The sequence below is a fragment of the Serinus canaria genome, chromosome 1 (assembly GCF_022539315.1).
Source record: "Serinus canaria isolate serCan28SL12 chromosome 1, serCan2020, whole genome shotgun sequence".
Taxonomy (NCBI): Eukaryota; Metazoa; Chordata; class Aves; order Passeriformes; family Fringillidae; genus Serinus; species Serinus canaria.
Genome location: NC_066313.1, coordinates 54,840,699 through 54,856,424, shown reverse-complemented (window position 1 = coordinate 54,856,424; position 15,726 = coordinate 54,840,699). Strand labels below are relative to the sequence as shown.

General features: G+C 39.5%; 1 protein-coding gene across 3 annotated transcripts in view; it reads right to left on the bottom strand.

The window, feature by feature from the left end:
- The window catches only part of ENOX1 (ecto-NOX disulfide-thiol exchanger 1), a 356,835-nt gene that overhangs the window by 95,269 nt on the left and 245,840 nt on the right, over nt 1-15,726 (bottom strand). For all 3 annotated transcript variants that reach the window (XM_030234651.2, XM_018908677.2, XM_030234653.2), the window contains 2 exons: nt 5,445-5,618; nt 3,548-3,754 (listed from right to left, as the gene is read on the bottom strand). In XM_030234651.2, coding sequence (XP_030090511.1) covers nt 3,548-3,754; nt 5,445-5,618 — 381 coding nt within the window. The remainder of the gene's footprint in view (nt 1-3,547; nt 3,755-5,444; nt 5,619-15,726) is intronic.

Genomic DNA, 15,726 nt, shown 5'->3' with positions numbered 1-15,726 from the left:
CAGAGAGAACTTAAAAATAAAACAAGTAAATGGTACTGAAAGGAAACCCACAGGGGGAAATATCAGCACAGGACAAATGCACACATGGGCTTTTGGGGTATAAACAGGTCTGTCCCCAGACACCTGTTTGTCCCATATATTCAAATCTGGGGCAATCAATATTTGCAGGAGTTACCGAATTTTCAGCCAAAAGAGTAAAGTACATACAGTTTTGAGAAAGAGCTTTCTCATGGGCTGGTATGATGATTTTGGAAAGTCTTTTCCTTGGAAGATCAAAATAGATCTTTAAAGGTTAAATGAAATCTAGCCTTCCTTAGGTCGACATTCTTATCATAGTCTTCTACCCATCTTCCAGTCTCCCTTTTCATACACGTTTTCTTGGGAGTACAAAGGAAAAAAAAAACCCAGTGATTAAACTGCTTGATGGATTTTGTAATCACTCGCTCTATTCTGATGATAAGCATGGGATAAATGCAAAACTTGATGAGATTAGATGGAGTAGATAGATAAAACTGATTAGGTAGACAAAATTATCATTATACCAGAAATATCAAAGGCATGACTTTCCCCTAATATAACACACATATTATATTTGTACATCTCTTTTGTCTCTTACAGGGAAAATAAAATGCCTCCAAAATATGCTTTGTTCCCACCAATTTCAGAATATATTATGTTTGAGAATGGAATAAAGACTGGTAAACCCTCCACCTTGTATTTCAGTAGGAGGAAAACGCCCCTGCCTAGTGCCCCACCGCCCTGGTAGTGGTGGGGGACAATCAGTGCTTCATGTTTCATCTGCACCAATCAGCAGCCTTGGTAAAAAGAAGTGGAACTTGCCTAGAGAGTGTTCCTGCATTTCTTTCTCATCTCTGTCAGTTGCACTGGTTCTTTCCCTTGTCTGGCTGGAGACAATAGGTACAACACCTTGTAAGAATGAAAAGAGGGGAGGAAAATACAGATGGGAGGGGAGGCTGCAAAGCAGATGTAAGAGGAGGCACAGGCAGCAGCATGATTGTTATGGAAGGAAACAGAAGAAGGAATGATGCACCAGGAACTTGGAATTAAATCTGCAGAAAATTCAGAATGAGAAAGAATGAGGAAAGGAATCTTTCACCTCCATTTCTACTCATGTCCCGTCTTCTGAGTGAGCACTCTGGTGCTGCTGAGCAGCATGAAACTGAGCTAGAGGAACACTGCTTCTGGCCAAGGGTGGCAGCTGTATATTTTTGAGCTTTTCTTTGCTCTCTTTTTTGCCACTTTTTTCTTTATCAGAATAGATACAGTGATACCAGTTCCAACTGCATCTGGTGTGCCCCTCTTCTGTTCTGTTACTAGGGTCCCCTAAACAGGAGCTGGAAGCTGGTAAATGTACCACTGCTTGTGATGCCTCCAATCTGCTGCAATGATCTACAGCATTTTGGAAGTAACACGAATAAACAAATGAATGAGAAGCATGGAAATCAGGAAGAGAGGATGGGAAAGGAGGGGCCAGAAGAACTGAAGTGAAAATTAAAAAAAAAAAAAAAAAAAAAAAAAGGGAAAAAATCTGGAAAGGAATAAAGATCGGGTATAAACCTGAAAATACAGAAATATTTCCAAGAAATCCTTAAATAGACCCCATAAAACTCATGATTTTCTGTGATTCTTCAAACAGGTATTTAAAGCAAGCAGCCAGCTTATGAAAATAAACCTCAAACAACCTAAAAACCCTAAGGAAAACCTTTGACAAACAAAGGAGCTAGGTTTTCCCTGATGACGTATTTAAAAAGTTGAGAGGCTTGATTTCTTTTCTTTCTTTCGTCTTTCTTTCTTGTCGTTCTTTGCTTTCGTTGCTGTCTTTCTTTCTGTGCGGGAGTGAGGGAGGTGAGGGAGGGAGGATGAGATGCAGGTATGGAGATGTCGTTCGGTAGGGTATTGAGTGAGGTGAGGGATGGAGGGAGGGAGGGAGTGTAGGTGGTAGGAGGGATGGGAGGATTGTATTCTGGATGTATTTATTTAGGGGAGGTCAGTGATGTTTCTTGTCTTTAGGCTTGTAGAATAGATCGCTTATGGTGCAGTTGATGGATTATTTATGTTGATGTCTTGACTTTCTTTCTGTCTTTCTTCTTTCTTTCGTTCGTGCTTTCTGTTCTTTTCTTTCTTATTTCGTTCTCTTTCTTCTTTCTTCGATTTCTTTCTTTCTTTCTCTCTTTCTCTCTCTCTTTCTCTCTCTCTTTCTCTCTTTCGATCTTTCTTTCTCTCTCTCTTTCTCTCTCTCTTTCTCTCTCTTTCTCTCTTTCTCTCTTTCTTTCTCTTTCTCTCTATATAGTTGATGGTGATTTGAGAGAGAGCTTATTTCCAGCTGGGGGAGCTTCCTACGGACACCTATAGGATGTTGAGATTCTGTTCTTATTGCTAAACAGAAGATGGTCAGGGTGGGAGCTCAAAGAAGAGTCTTGGGTTGTTAATTCTCTCCCAGGCTCGAAAAAGTGGTCCCAGTGGGTGATTTGAGGTCACCTAACACAGAGTTTGTGTAAGCAAGCCAGTCTGTGTCAGCTTGTCCTGGCTAAGGAGCACTTCCCGGACCCTGTTTATTCAAGAACACTTTACATATGGGTTGAAAGTGTTACACTACAATTGTCAGCCAAAACAGTGCCTTTGAGGCTCTCCAGGACCCAGAAAGATGGATGAAACAGCCTGTGGAGTGCAGACAAATAAATACAGTGCATGTGAGCCAACTCACATGCACTGTAGGTCACTCACTGCACTTTTTCACTGAGGTGAAAAAGGACTTGTTTAGCAAGTCAATCCTCAAATGATGAAAATTAAGCTTAAGAGGACACTGATAGTCACAGAAGGGAAAAAATGTGAAAGCAGACTTGGCTTTAATCTTTTTTTTCTTATTTTTTTCCCTTGTGAATTAGAGATTGGGGGAGGAGGGAGTTGTTTCCTTGGTTTTTTTTGTTTTGTTTTGTTTTGGGTTTTATTTGTCTCTTCCTTTGTTGGAAAATAAAGAGATTCTGAAATTTTACACCCTGTAATTTCTGCAGCACTCATTGTCATGGGAGGCAACAGACGTAGCCTACAGATGGGGCTCAGAATCTAACCCATGCAGTAGCTGAATACATGCATGCATAAAGACAGACTTTATTCAGGCTGCACCACAAATCTATAAAAATATGCCAGTGAAATTGCCAGCCTATCAGAAAAATTGGCACTGGAAAACAGCAGAGTTCCTGGCCTGGTGCCCTCCTCTTTCCACAACCTGTGAGCAAAACTATATAAACCTGTGTAAATCGAAAAAAAGACTGTTCTGTAGTGAATTTCAGGATCTGTTGCATTGTTGTGGGATGGCAGGAAATTGCTCCCAGGTAAGTAACATACAACACCACGTGTGAGTCTTGGCAGACAGGGAGAAATAACATAATTGCCCCTTGCCACTTCTTGCTCCAGCCACTGAGTTCAAGAAAGACTTGCTGAGATAAAAGCTAAGAAAATTAGCAAGCATTAGCATCACAAAATACAAATGAGAAGCAAGGAAAATCCATTAAAGAATGTGAAGTACCAGAAAGGTAAATGGCTTTATCAACCATGAACTCCTCTGCAAAACGGATGTGACAAAAATTCTTCTTGCTTTTCCGAATTGCTGTTATATCTCCACACTGCTCAAAGACTTCCTGAATAATTTCCTCCGTTGCGTTTTCTGGTAATCCTCCAACAAACACTGTTTTACACCCAGGAGGTCTCTCTCTTGTTGAAGGTGGTGGAAGATCTAAGTCAAAACAGAAATCACATTGGAATACAAAATTTGTCTTTTGATCCATTGGCTCTATTCACCCCTTTAATCAGTTCTGGGCAGCAACAGTTACCTGACATAGTGTAGAGGCAGAAGAGAGGGACAAGCAAAATAATTGAATATTGCAGAGATTATCCAAAATTGATTACTTGAATCTAAACCCTTTCAAGCTTCAGGTGGCACTTCAAACATTTATTCCTGCCACTGCAGGTTGTTCTCCAGGACAGACAGTGTGGCCTAAAAGGGTTTTTCTCTTCCCTGTACAGCCACACAAAGACCAGAAAAATATTCTGTTTCAAAGCAGAGGAGCTTCTGCAACTGATTGGACCCTGAGCACAGATCTGAGGCTCTAGTGCAGTGCATTCAAAGCCTGAACTGCTCCATCTCTGGCTCATATCCATCACTCGCCATGCTCACCATGTGTGTGGGCTGTGAGCAAGCCCATGCTGTGTACACCCTGCGCACTTGGGCTGGACACCTTTCCCTGGTATTAGCATAATTTCATTTCTGTCTCAGAGTACAGGAGCACAGCAAACAGAAAAACAAAGTGGGAAACACAACAAAGTGACAGCATGATGAAAACACTCCGCCGGTTATCTGTTTTGTCTTGTTGCCAGATAATGGAGCAGACGGCAGCACAGGGGAAGGATAACCTCATTGTTTACAAGTGCTCGTGAGGTGGAGTAGCTAAAAATGCTACCTTCATGGATATAGAGACAGAATTTATACACACTTCTATCGGAAAACCTATTAAATTTTTGAAAGCCATATAAAAAATAAATGCTATCATAACACTTCACCTTGTTGATACACAGTGAATGTAATTCTCTAAGAATGAATATGACTAATATGACACAGTAAAGGAAGTTGCAACCTTAGAGTGTACATATATATACATACATACATAATCACATACATAACCAGTTTGATTAAACTGTGATCTGGATACACTGCAAATCCAGACACTTGAATATTTGCTCAATGCTTTCATTTCACAATGATAGTGAAAGTCACTGATATGATGGCTCTGAAACTCATGGGGCCAACACACAAAACCAGAGCCTGGTATCTGAGTGGGAAGTTTTCCTTTTGCACAGTCACAGCAGGAACAGGAGGAAACCTGGTCCCTGCTCTCAGAAAGAAAAAGGAACTTATCTGCCATGTTGAACCTTTTGAAAAATGGCAGGGGAGAAGCTGTAGCCCCTTTTCCCTCCACATCCCTCAAAAAGGGACTGTAGAGAGGCAGTTTGGGGTGCAAGGTACTGTATCCATAGTCCCTGTTCAGGGACACGAGCCTGGATCGGTCCCATCTAACTACAGGCACGTGAAGGGGGGCACAGAGATGAACAGCACCATATAAGATTTATGTTTTGTGACATCCTGATCTACAGGAAAGACAGGTATATACTATGAGCAGTGTAGATCTTTAGGCTGTGTTACTTTTCTTTAGGTATTTTTCTTTTTTGTGCAAGCTTCATAGTTTTTTTATGTGACCTTACAGAGGTGAATAAGGATGCACTTATACCATACCACGCTTTACACACAGAATAGACCTTAGAAGGAAAGACCACACATGCCTGTAATTATAAAGCATAACTGTTATTAGATGAAAAATATTCATGCAATGTATTTAGGAAAGTAACATTCTTTCTTCAGATACACTTACTTGGGTTTGGAGGGAAGAGTGTGCAGCTTTTGCAGTGAATTATTTCTTTGACTACAGGCACATCTGTTGGTGGTGGTGGCGGCACTAACCCCATGCCTGGTATCATTGGGTTAATTGGAGTGATTCCAGTCATCATGCTAAGGCTTGGATCAAAGCCTGGTACACAGATTGAATCTGTAAGCATAGAACATAAAATCCTGGCTTATAAATCTTGAAACTACCTGTTAAAATTTTCTTGTATGGGCAGTTTCCCTTTAAGTCCATTCTCCTTGTTTGTTTCAGAAGCATCATTGTGAGAATTAGGAGAAGGGGAAAGGAAAAATGGAAAAGGCAGAGAAATAGGGGAAGAGAGGGAGAAGGAGAAAGAAAGGGAAAGGAAGAGGGGGAGGGGGATGAGGAGGAGGGAGCCGCATTCTCAGTGAAAAAAAATAAACTACGCATAAAGAGGGGAATGTTACATAATCTAAAATATTAATACGACTGAGTAAAATGCGGCACATTAACGTGTAAAACCATGCACCATGAATATCTGTTATTATCTGAATTGCAATTTTCTATTCATAATCCTACTCTGGTGTTTACCTTGCTTTCTGCCCAAAGCATAAAAAGAATATAATTTAACATTGATATGTCCTCTCCCTCTAATTGTCTGACAGATTTATTACAACATAGCCTTCTCACATAAGTGACCTTGATTTACAAACAATACAGAGAAAGATCCATTTCTTGGTGCTTTATAGATGTCTAGTTAGCCAAGACTTCTAACCATTTAACCCTGGAATATAAATTTACAGCTGCACAGAATGGAGTATTTTTGAACCTTGGAATTAATTCCTTCTTGTCCTGTTATTTAATCGGATTAGTAGATTCACCTCAACACATGTACTATTAGCATATACCACTACAGCCTCATAAAGTAAAATGAATATTTGGCAAGAATTTCTCTTTCTCCTTCCTGATCTCCTTGCCAAGACTTCCATACGTATTAGTTAAAGCTGAAAGATTTACCGGGGAGCACCAGTGCTTTAACACCAAGAATTGTAATAAGCAGATGTTTCAGAGGAACCGAGAGCCAACTTCTGAAATTCGCTTTCGCTAAAAACAAGGCTTTGGGTTTCTTGAGGCATAATGAATAAAATATTTTGAGAGACCGATCTCTTTGTTGGCATAACACTGCTGCTATTTGGCATCATCAATTATTTAAAAGCAGAGAGTTACTTTGGTGTTCTACAGATTTTCTGCTGAGTTTTCTGGCTAGAAACTGGAAAGTATTTAATGATACGTGTAAACATGGGGTTTGGTAACTCAGGAGCTTGTTTATTTTGAAGAAGCAAAGAGGGAAGAGGGAAACAACTCCTTCTCAAGCATTTTATGCATAAATACATATATATATATATATATATATATATATATAGGTGTACATATATGAGCTTTGAGCTAATTTTAAAAAGGCAGCATGATTAATGAAATGTGACCAGAGAGACACCAGTGTCTTCATCCTAAATCTGCAGCTGAGAAGCTATGTGGCCCTGGGTCAGCCCTCTGACCTTTCTGTATCTTCATTTCTGCATCTACAAAACAGGCACAACAATACTCACTTACTGGCTCACATTAGTGAGCCAGTAAGTGGGTAAATGTGAGTATTAGCTCACATTTTTACAGCACTTTGCAGGTGTAAAACGCTCTGTGGGGGCTGAAAATTAGCATTATTATTCCTGTGAAACATCCATAATCATATTCTCCAGGAAGGACAACTGAGGACTGAAAACTGCTCTAAAAGAGCTCACATCTGTATCAGCTGCACGCTCCCTGTTCTTCACGCACTGACTGTGAGCCTTCACCACCTTCAGGCAGTCCTGTACAACAAGCATAGCAAGTGCACAGTAAGCAAGGATTTGCTTTAGGCTTAGTGAAGACTAGTATTAATGAAAAGTCATGATATTACATTACTTTTTTTAATAAGTGGGTTTTGAAAAAGGATTTGCTCTGGGTGCGATGCTTTTTTTTTCAGTATCGATGTATATGCATAGCTTTTCAGATCTAGCTTTGACACTTGGAGGCTGTCGTTTATTCTGCAAGATGCAGTGGTGGCCATATATTAAATATTCATGGTGAATGCTGGGAAATTAAGTTAGAGGTGAAAGGGCAACACATAATTCAAAGAAGTCCTTAGGCTATGCTAATAATCTTAATCTCAGTTTTACAAGTCAGGCTTCTGACAGTCACAGAAGACCACCCTGTGCAGAAGACTCTGGCTGTGGGTGGGCCTCCATCTTTGTTACTCACTGCTAAAACATCCCATAGAGCTCAGTGGCATGCGAAGCAGGTCACCACACTAGCACACAACGCACTGTGCCCAGTCCTCTCCTGCCATCAGGAGATGTCAAATGAGGCATTTGTCCATCCCTCTGGACAAGTGTAGGGTCTGCTACAGTCCCAGCCAGATATGAAATTTCACATTGAATCCAATATCCACAGCAGAGCTGCAGCATTCTGAAGCACAGGCACAAGATGATGGACAGAAGGCCAAGCTCTCCCTGTCCCATAAGTACCTTTCAGGCCCCATGTCACAGCCAAGAAAAAGGTCATACCCTGACAAGTGCTACCAGAAGGTGTATTTAGCTTTTGCTGTTCTGTCCTTAAGACATCCACCAGATACATTTCAACTTTTCTCCAGGGCTAGAGACATGAAATAACAGCAAACTCTGCCCAAACCACAGGCACGTGTTCCCACCCAGAGCAAAGACGGGGGGTTTCAATAAGGTACAGTTTTCTGAATTTTCCTTTGGCAGCGGTGCAGACACAGAGAAAAACAAATCTAAGGGAGATGGCCACAGGAAAACTCATGTCCACAAACACTGCGAATCTGGGCATGGGGAGGAAAGCTTTTAGGCTGCATGCTAATCAGAACAGGTTTGTGAATAAAGCAGAAGAAAATTGTTTGCCACTAATTCCTGGCATATCCAAGGAGATGTGACTTTGTAAGTAACTTTGCCTGTGTTAAATAAGCACATGGCTTTGTCATCAGTTTCTTTTACAACTAGAATAAATCTATAAGAACATGAGCAAAGTGCTGGGGTCCAGTCCAACACTCATGAAATGTCCTTCTAGGAGTGCTGGGACTCTGTGCTTTCAGAAGGTGATTGTGCTGAGGTATACTGAAGAGGACTCAGTCAATAATTCTTGAAATCTAATTCCACATCTTGCAGGCACTAATCCAAGCTCTGCTAAGGTCAATAGCAAGACTACTGAAGGCCTGAACAGATATTAACCCTGACCAGGTTTAAATTCTCTGTCCTCTTGAATCAGTTGCTTCATTTTCCCATTATGTTAAACTGAGAATGAAATGATTTCACCCATAGCATGAGCACTGAAAGGATGCATAGGCACCATCTCTCAAACATCCTGGAAAAGAAAATAATTTTCTGAAAACTAAAAACTACTATTATGTATTGCAATGATGGAAAATCCAGATGAATTTCTAAAGAGTGAAGCTCTTGTTTGGAAACCAGAAGAGACTGGTGGTGCTTGCATCTCCAGAGAAGCTGATGGATGCCACCTGGATATTGCTGACAAACCATGACAAGAGAATATAGATGGGGTGTCCAGAGGAAATACTGGTTCTGGACTCTCAGGTGCAGAGAAAAAAGAATGATAAAGCCACCGGAAAAGAAAGTCAATAAATTTGCCACATCTGTGATAGGATCTAGAAGAATCCGACGTTTAACTATATTAATGCTATTGAGTGGTGCAATAATAGAAGTTGGATATATAGCTCTTGTCTAGAAACAAGGGATGATCATCCATCACCACCACCACAGCAGTCTGCTCCATGTCCTGGCAAAATGCCTATCTGGAGCAGGGCCAGGACACCAAATTTGGCACTGGAGGCAACTCATGTTGAACTAACTGGTGAGATTGTTGGTCTTCAGCATGAAAGAAAATGATAACAGTTATGCAAGGATTTAAAAAAATAGGAATCAGTCCTGCCCACATATGATTTTTTTAACAGATCCCCTTAAAGATATGATTATTAAGATACTTTAGACTTTAATATGTTACACTAAACCAATATATATATTACATTTATAAGCAATGCATCTGAAGAGCTAAATAAGCAATATTTTATGTTTTCAGTAATCATGACATTCTTTTTAAAGGGATCTACTTATATTTAAGCAGTTAGCTAAGGGTTTATAAATATTAAAACAATCCAGAAAAAGAGACAAAATTTTCATTTAAAAATGTTAATAAAGAATTAATAAATGAAATCATTAAAATGGAAAGTAATCAGAGATGGTAAAGAACTTTAAGAATGCAAATGCACATGTTGATCAAGTTAGAGTCCTTGTGCATACTGCACAAAAGGCTTGAACATTCACACATTTGTACAGGAAAATAAAAGTATTTAACTTTGCTCTTTTGAAGAAAGAATATTTTGAAATGGAGAAGCCTAAATTTGGCAAAGCAAGTTAATTCCTGTTTCATCTGATAAGAAATTGGCATGGTGGAGAACAATAAAAACCTCTGGAAAGCAAATATTTGGAATTGGCAGTCAGAGAGACAATAAGAAAAACCTTGCACATATGGAGTAGTTTTTAAAGCTTCTTTTTCTTTCAAGTGGAATAAAAGAACAAAACATTTCACAGGAAATCTCTGAGTCTGAAAAAAACAGATGAACAATAAAATTCCTTCAATGAAAACTACATTCTAACACAGTAAGCAGTGTAAAACAATTGCTTTTATTAGGGTCCGTTTTGGAAGGGCAGGAACAACTTTGTCTTCCATAAAAATAGCCACATAATCTTGTAGAACTATTCTCCTTTCCTTCTTTGGCAACAGTTGCTGTCTGAATCACCCTATGTTTTTGCCGCATTATTGCTGTGCTCAGGTAACAAGGATCTTGATTCCTGCCAGCTCTGCTTTTGGGTATTGCACTCCATTGACAATACTAACTTACCACCACATTTCCACCAGCCCTTGCCACAAGGTATTAATCTGCTCAAAATCATTTTTTAAGGGTATAATCCCCTCTATGTTTCAGAGTATTAGCCCTTGGGTGTGTCTTTTTTTTTTTTTTTTTTTTTTTAAATTTGCCTGCAACTGCCTGCAATTGTTTCTGTGGAGTTTCATGACAGCTGCCAAGTTGTATTTCTGTTGAATGCATAAGGACATCCACAAAACAGGGGTTTGTGAGCACATTCATGGAAGGTTTCCACCATGGACATCATCAGCCGTGTGGCTCAGACCTGCTGGTCAAACACACAGAGAAATGGTGGGCTATGGAAACAATGGTCTGAGCACAAAGCAAAAATAATAAATGCTGAAAAGGTTCCCTTGGCCTGGGAGTGATAATTTTACACCTACAAAAATAGCCTGTTTTCTTCTAGGGAATGCCAACATGAACTGAAAGCACCAGGACAGTCCTGGCAGCAGCTGGCAGTAAATGTATTAAGGTACTTCTTAAACTTTGTTTTCTGTGGAGGAAAAAAAAAGATCTGGAGACCAGATATTTGACTGTGCACTTCAGAAACACCATTGCTGAGTATTTTGAGACTGAATATTGAGCTGATTTCCAAAAGATGAAATTAAAATTTTCCTGATAAAGAGCACATCTAAGAGAGAATCTGCCTCCATATATATACATACATATATACATATATGTGTGTATAAACATATATACTATCACTAGAAAATAAATTGTTCCTTTTTTTTAAATTTGAAATAAAGAAAGTGCCTTAGAAAAAGGAAGAATTACTCTAAAAACTTGTATTTTTATCTAAAATTCTCCCTCAAAACTCAACAGTTTTTCCAGTGCCTTTATTATCATCACAATCTAATCTTTATGAGCAATGAAGAATGCATATTCAGCTGCCAGGCAGAGATCAAGGCTGGATCACTGTTTTCCCTGGTCATTCAATTCCTAACATCTTCTGGGTTTCACGAAGCTTTTGGTGGACATGACTCATTTGGTCAATATTTAGGGCTTCCCTCATCAGCATCTTTGAATACATTCCCTTGACCAGTTTAGACATCATTAAATGTCCAGACTTGTCTGTCTCTAAAATAGATGCTGGATTGTCTGGTGAACTTCTAGGCACATAGCAATAAACAAAGGTGGGGTAAAAAACATCTGTCAGCTCCTCCATTTGACAAGCTTAGCCATTGCCATCCTGTCTCAGAGCAAGGACCATCTGACTGTGGCCAGCAGCAGAAGCCTGAGGCACCAGAATAAGAAACAAGAAGGTAAAGAGCAAAATATTCTTAGCTTATGTACATTGAGGGCTTACATATCTTCAGTGAAGAGATCATAACTGAACAATGCTTTCTAGCAGGCATCTATTCCACATAACTTGATTGATACATTTTTACTAAATCCTGCTATGTACCTACCTATATTTTGAATCCATTGGAACTGCTTTGTGTGTGTGGCATTCACAGTGTGCTAGTGAGCAGAAACTGAGCTGGGAATTGTGCTTCCTTTTCTTTGCTGAAACAAGGTACTTGGCAGTACCAGGTGCACCTTCTAGTTCTTCCATCGTGAGAAATCATGAATCCCTTATTCACCTTATCCACAAGATTCCAGATTTCATTTCTGATTTTATAGTTTGCCATGTGTTTGGCAAAGTGACCTTTGTCTCTGTGGAACTGCTACAAAGCAATATGGATGTGGAACCTCTGATTTTGGCCCCATTTAAAATCATGAGCAGGTTAAGTGCAAGGGCACAAATGTCTGAGTAGGTGCTCTTGTAGTCCTGAGTTGTTGAAGAACTGAGTGCTGAAGATGTGAGCAGATGCCCTTACGAGATGCTGCAGGAACACAACCAAGGAAGGACCATGTGAGCACAGGACTCCTGCAGGAGCAGGAGTAAGGGGTGCAGGATCAATGTGTTTGTGTGTGTGTGCACATGTGAAGGTGTGTGATTGGAGGAGTGGGAAGGAGTGAGCTGAGAAGGGCCAGGAAATCAGCTCCTTGACCTCTGGCTTTCTCAGCTGGCCAGGGGATCCCTGTTAACACCACTCAGCAAGAGCTACATTCTGTGAAACAGAGCCTGCTCTGTAGCAAATGCAAGTCTCTAAGGGAGTTTTGACAAAACAGAGGGTGAGGGAGAATCCAGACGAATGTTTCTCATTAATAATCAATGAAGTTATAATTTATGTGAACTCTACAGTGTCTGCCAGACCCACTTCATAAACAAAGCCCTTGTAGCATCATCAAAACACTTGCCACTTGAAAATTACATCTATGAGACACATATTACTGACAAAGCTCCAGGGCTGTATTATTGTACTTGCTTTTTTGAAGAAAGCAGTGTCTGCACAGAAGAATAGTTCACAGCAGACAATCCCAAAACTTTAGATGCTGTTCATCAGAGCTACTTATGCTGTAGCTGAAAACACTAAAAGCAAATCTGTACTCCTCTTGATCCCTGCCCACAAAAATCACTTGACAAACACTATATTTAGAGCAATATACATGACAAAGACTAAATTAAAGAAAACCACCTTCTCTTTTTACAAGCAAATCATGGGGTGAATCCTGGTTCATCTTTTATTGCTGCAGCACTTGGCACAACAGGACCTCAATCTTGTTTAGAGCTTCTAATGCAAGGCAAATAATAGGAGAGAATAACAAATAATAATAATACAACAAAGCGTTACCACAATGGATGCCACTCTCCTCCAAAGATGCAATTTCAACCCTGTTGTGTTAAGAAATCTACAATGTTATTGTTATTTCTAATACTATTTCTGCTTATGGATAGCCACCAGTGCTTTTTTTACCTCAGAGGGGTTTCAGGCACTACCTGTCCATGGTGAATCTATTTAATTTCATCTTAGAACATGTCTGTAAAAAAATACCTGTCAGACAAGCCCTAGAGTGATCTGGAAAACTCAGGGTTTAATGTTGAGGGAATCTGACGATGGCTTGTCAGTTTTTAATGCCTGACAGCTGCATGTGTTAGAAGCTAAGTCAGAAAAAAAGTGACTAATCTTAGTCTCCATCCACAATCAGCTTCTCTTCCATGTGGAAAACCCTATTGCTATTGCAGCAGAAACATGTGGGCATGAAAACTGAAATGGTAGAAAACAGAAAAATAGCAAAGAAGGGAAAAATGAAGAGAAAAATCAAAATAAATGCAGGGAAAGAGATGAAGGAGAGGGAAAGAGGAAAAGACAACAATATTGTCTTGACTGTCTGTGTCCATACCTTATCCACAGGCTCTTTTGACCTGTGCCAGGATTTTGACCTGTGCCATGAGTTTATAGCACCTCACAATATCCAGAGTACTGACCTTCCCAGAGTCTCTGATGCTTCAGAACCTTTCCACAGAATAGGAACAATGAGCTTCTTCCACCTTTTCACCAATAAATCACTTCCTTGCATGGGGTCAGTCACAAGTCCATTGTAAAGAAAATAGCAAAAATGCAAATTGTGCACAGTGCCACCTGGTCCCCAGTTAATGGCTCCTGAGCTGCAAAAGGATGGGGCTGGCCAATATGCAAGATGCAATGTAATAAAATTCCTGCATGCTGTAAAATGTGCACAGCTGCTATTTCCTGACTTTCAAAAGTCTTTGTGTGCTCACTGCTTGCTGCTTAGCACAATCCTCCCCTGTTCTGAGATTTTTCCCTCCATTTCTTCAATTTTGTGCTCCTTGCAATGGGCTATTTAGTAAGGTTAGCCTTAGCCAAACTGAGTAGCCTGTCTAAGCTCCAATGGAAGCTGTTCAGTCTGCTTGCCAAATGAACTTCTTAATAAAATAAAATGTCGCCATGTTCCTTGAAAGCAAGATCACCTTTCACTTCAAAGTCCTAGAAAATGAGAAAAGCAATAAATAAAACATGATTACACAGCCTAGGAACTGTTAATGGATTTTTTTCTTGCTTGATATCTAGGAAAGTGCTGTATTCCAGAAATTTGAGAGGCATTTGTACAGACACAAAAAGAAAAAAAAAAGTTTATTGGAAGATACAAGCTCCTAAGATGTAAATGAATACTGAAAAGAAATTGGAGAAATAGGAAAAATTTCAATTCCCAGGCTATGCTAATACTGAAATATGATCCTTATAATAAATGAAACATAAAAAGCTTTCAGTGTGTAAAAGATGGTAAAATATCATCTTTTGGTTATTAATCTGACCTCAGAGAAAATGGGTGAAAAAAAAAAAAAGAAATTCAGACATTCCATTGGACACTTTCCAAATGAAAACAAAAGGGACTAATTTTTTTCATGACTCATGAAAGAAGTTCTGGCTATTAAGCTGGAGTTACTGTGTGGATTCTCGAATCTGTGGATTGCATACAAACACTCTCCTTGCCTTTCCAGGGTCACAGGAGTAACAACAGACTTGCCAAAACTGGAAAGAAGCTGTACAACCCAGAAAGGTGTATCAGGTGCACAGTCAGGTTCTCACAGAAACACAACAGAAACTGTGCTCTGACAGACTGAAGGGTCCTTCCAGCCCTCTAGCCCAGACACCTGCCTCCAGCAGCAAATCCCTGATTTTGTTCAGTAGCAGAACAGAACAATTCTAAAGAGACACTTCCCTATAATATTCTTCCAATCTCCAACACTCCCTCTGCTGCTCAGGGGCTTCCTAAAGCAGAGGAAGTTTTGTACCTCATCCAGGTTTATTTTTTGGATGAAAATACCAATGAGCTTTATTGCATGGGATGTATTTCTCTTGGTGCCGTTACAAGAGACGACAGAAAGTTGTCCCGTAAAATCAGCTGGAAAATCTTGAGTGATGATATTTCAAACTTTTAACCAAGTTATTCTACATGCATGCTTATCTTTTAAAAGTATGAGTAAACAGCCAAAAGAGAGATTTACGCTATAATTTTAAATTATTATTCCTGGTACTATTTTCCAAGTCTCTTTTATGTTAAATCATTTAAATAACAGTGTCAAAACTCTTAAATCTACAGTATCTTTAACCCCCTGAGTACTAGAAGAGGGTTAAGTATACTAGATATAGTAAAGATTTGCTGTCTGTATACGAATGTAGTAAGGAATCTTGATATTTTGTATTATCCTCTACTAGAACTGTTTGACCTCCATACAGTTTATGGCAGTAACTTGTAGGACAATATTTGAATGCTCTGTGCATGAGCAGAATACATGTTGAATTTAAATTTGATTAACTAACTGTTGAGTAAGTAAAAGAGTGGTACTTGGTGAATTAATAAACTGTTTATTGGTTAAGAATTAACCAAGAATCTTATCTTGAGAATACTATGCTACATAAAACATGATCTGAAAAGAATCCAGCGTTG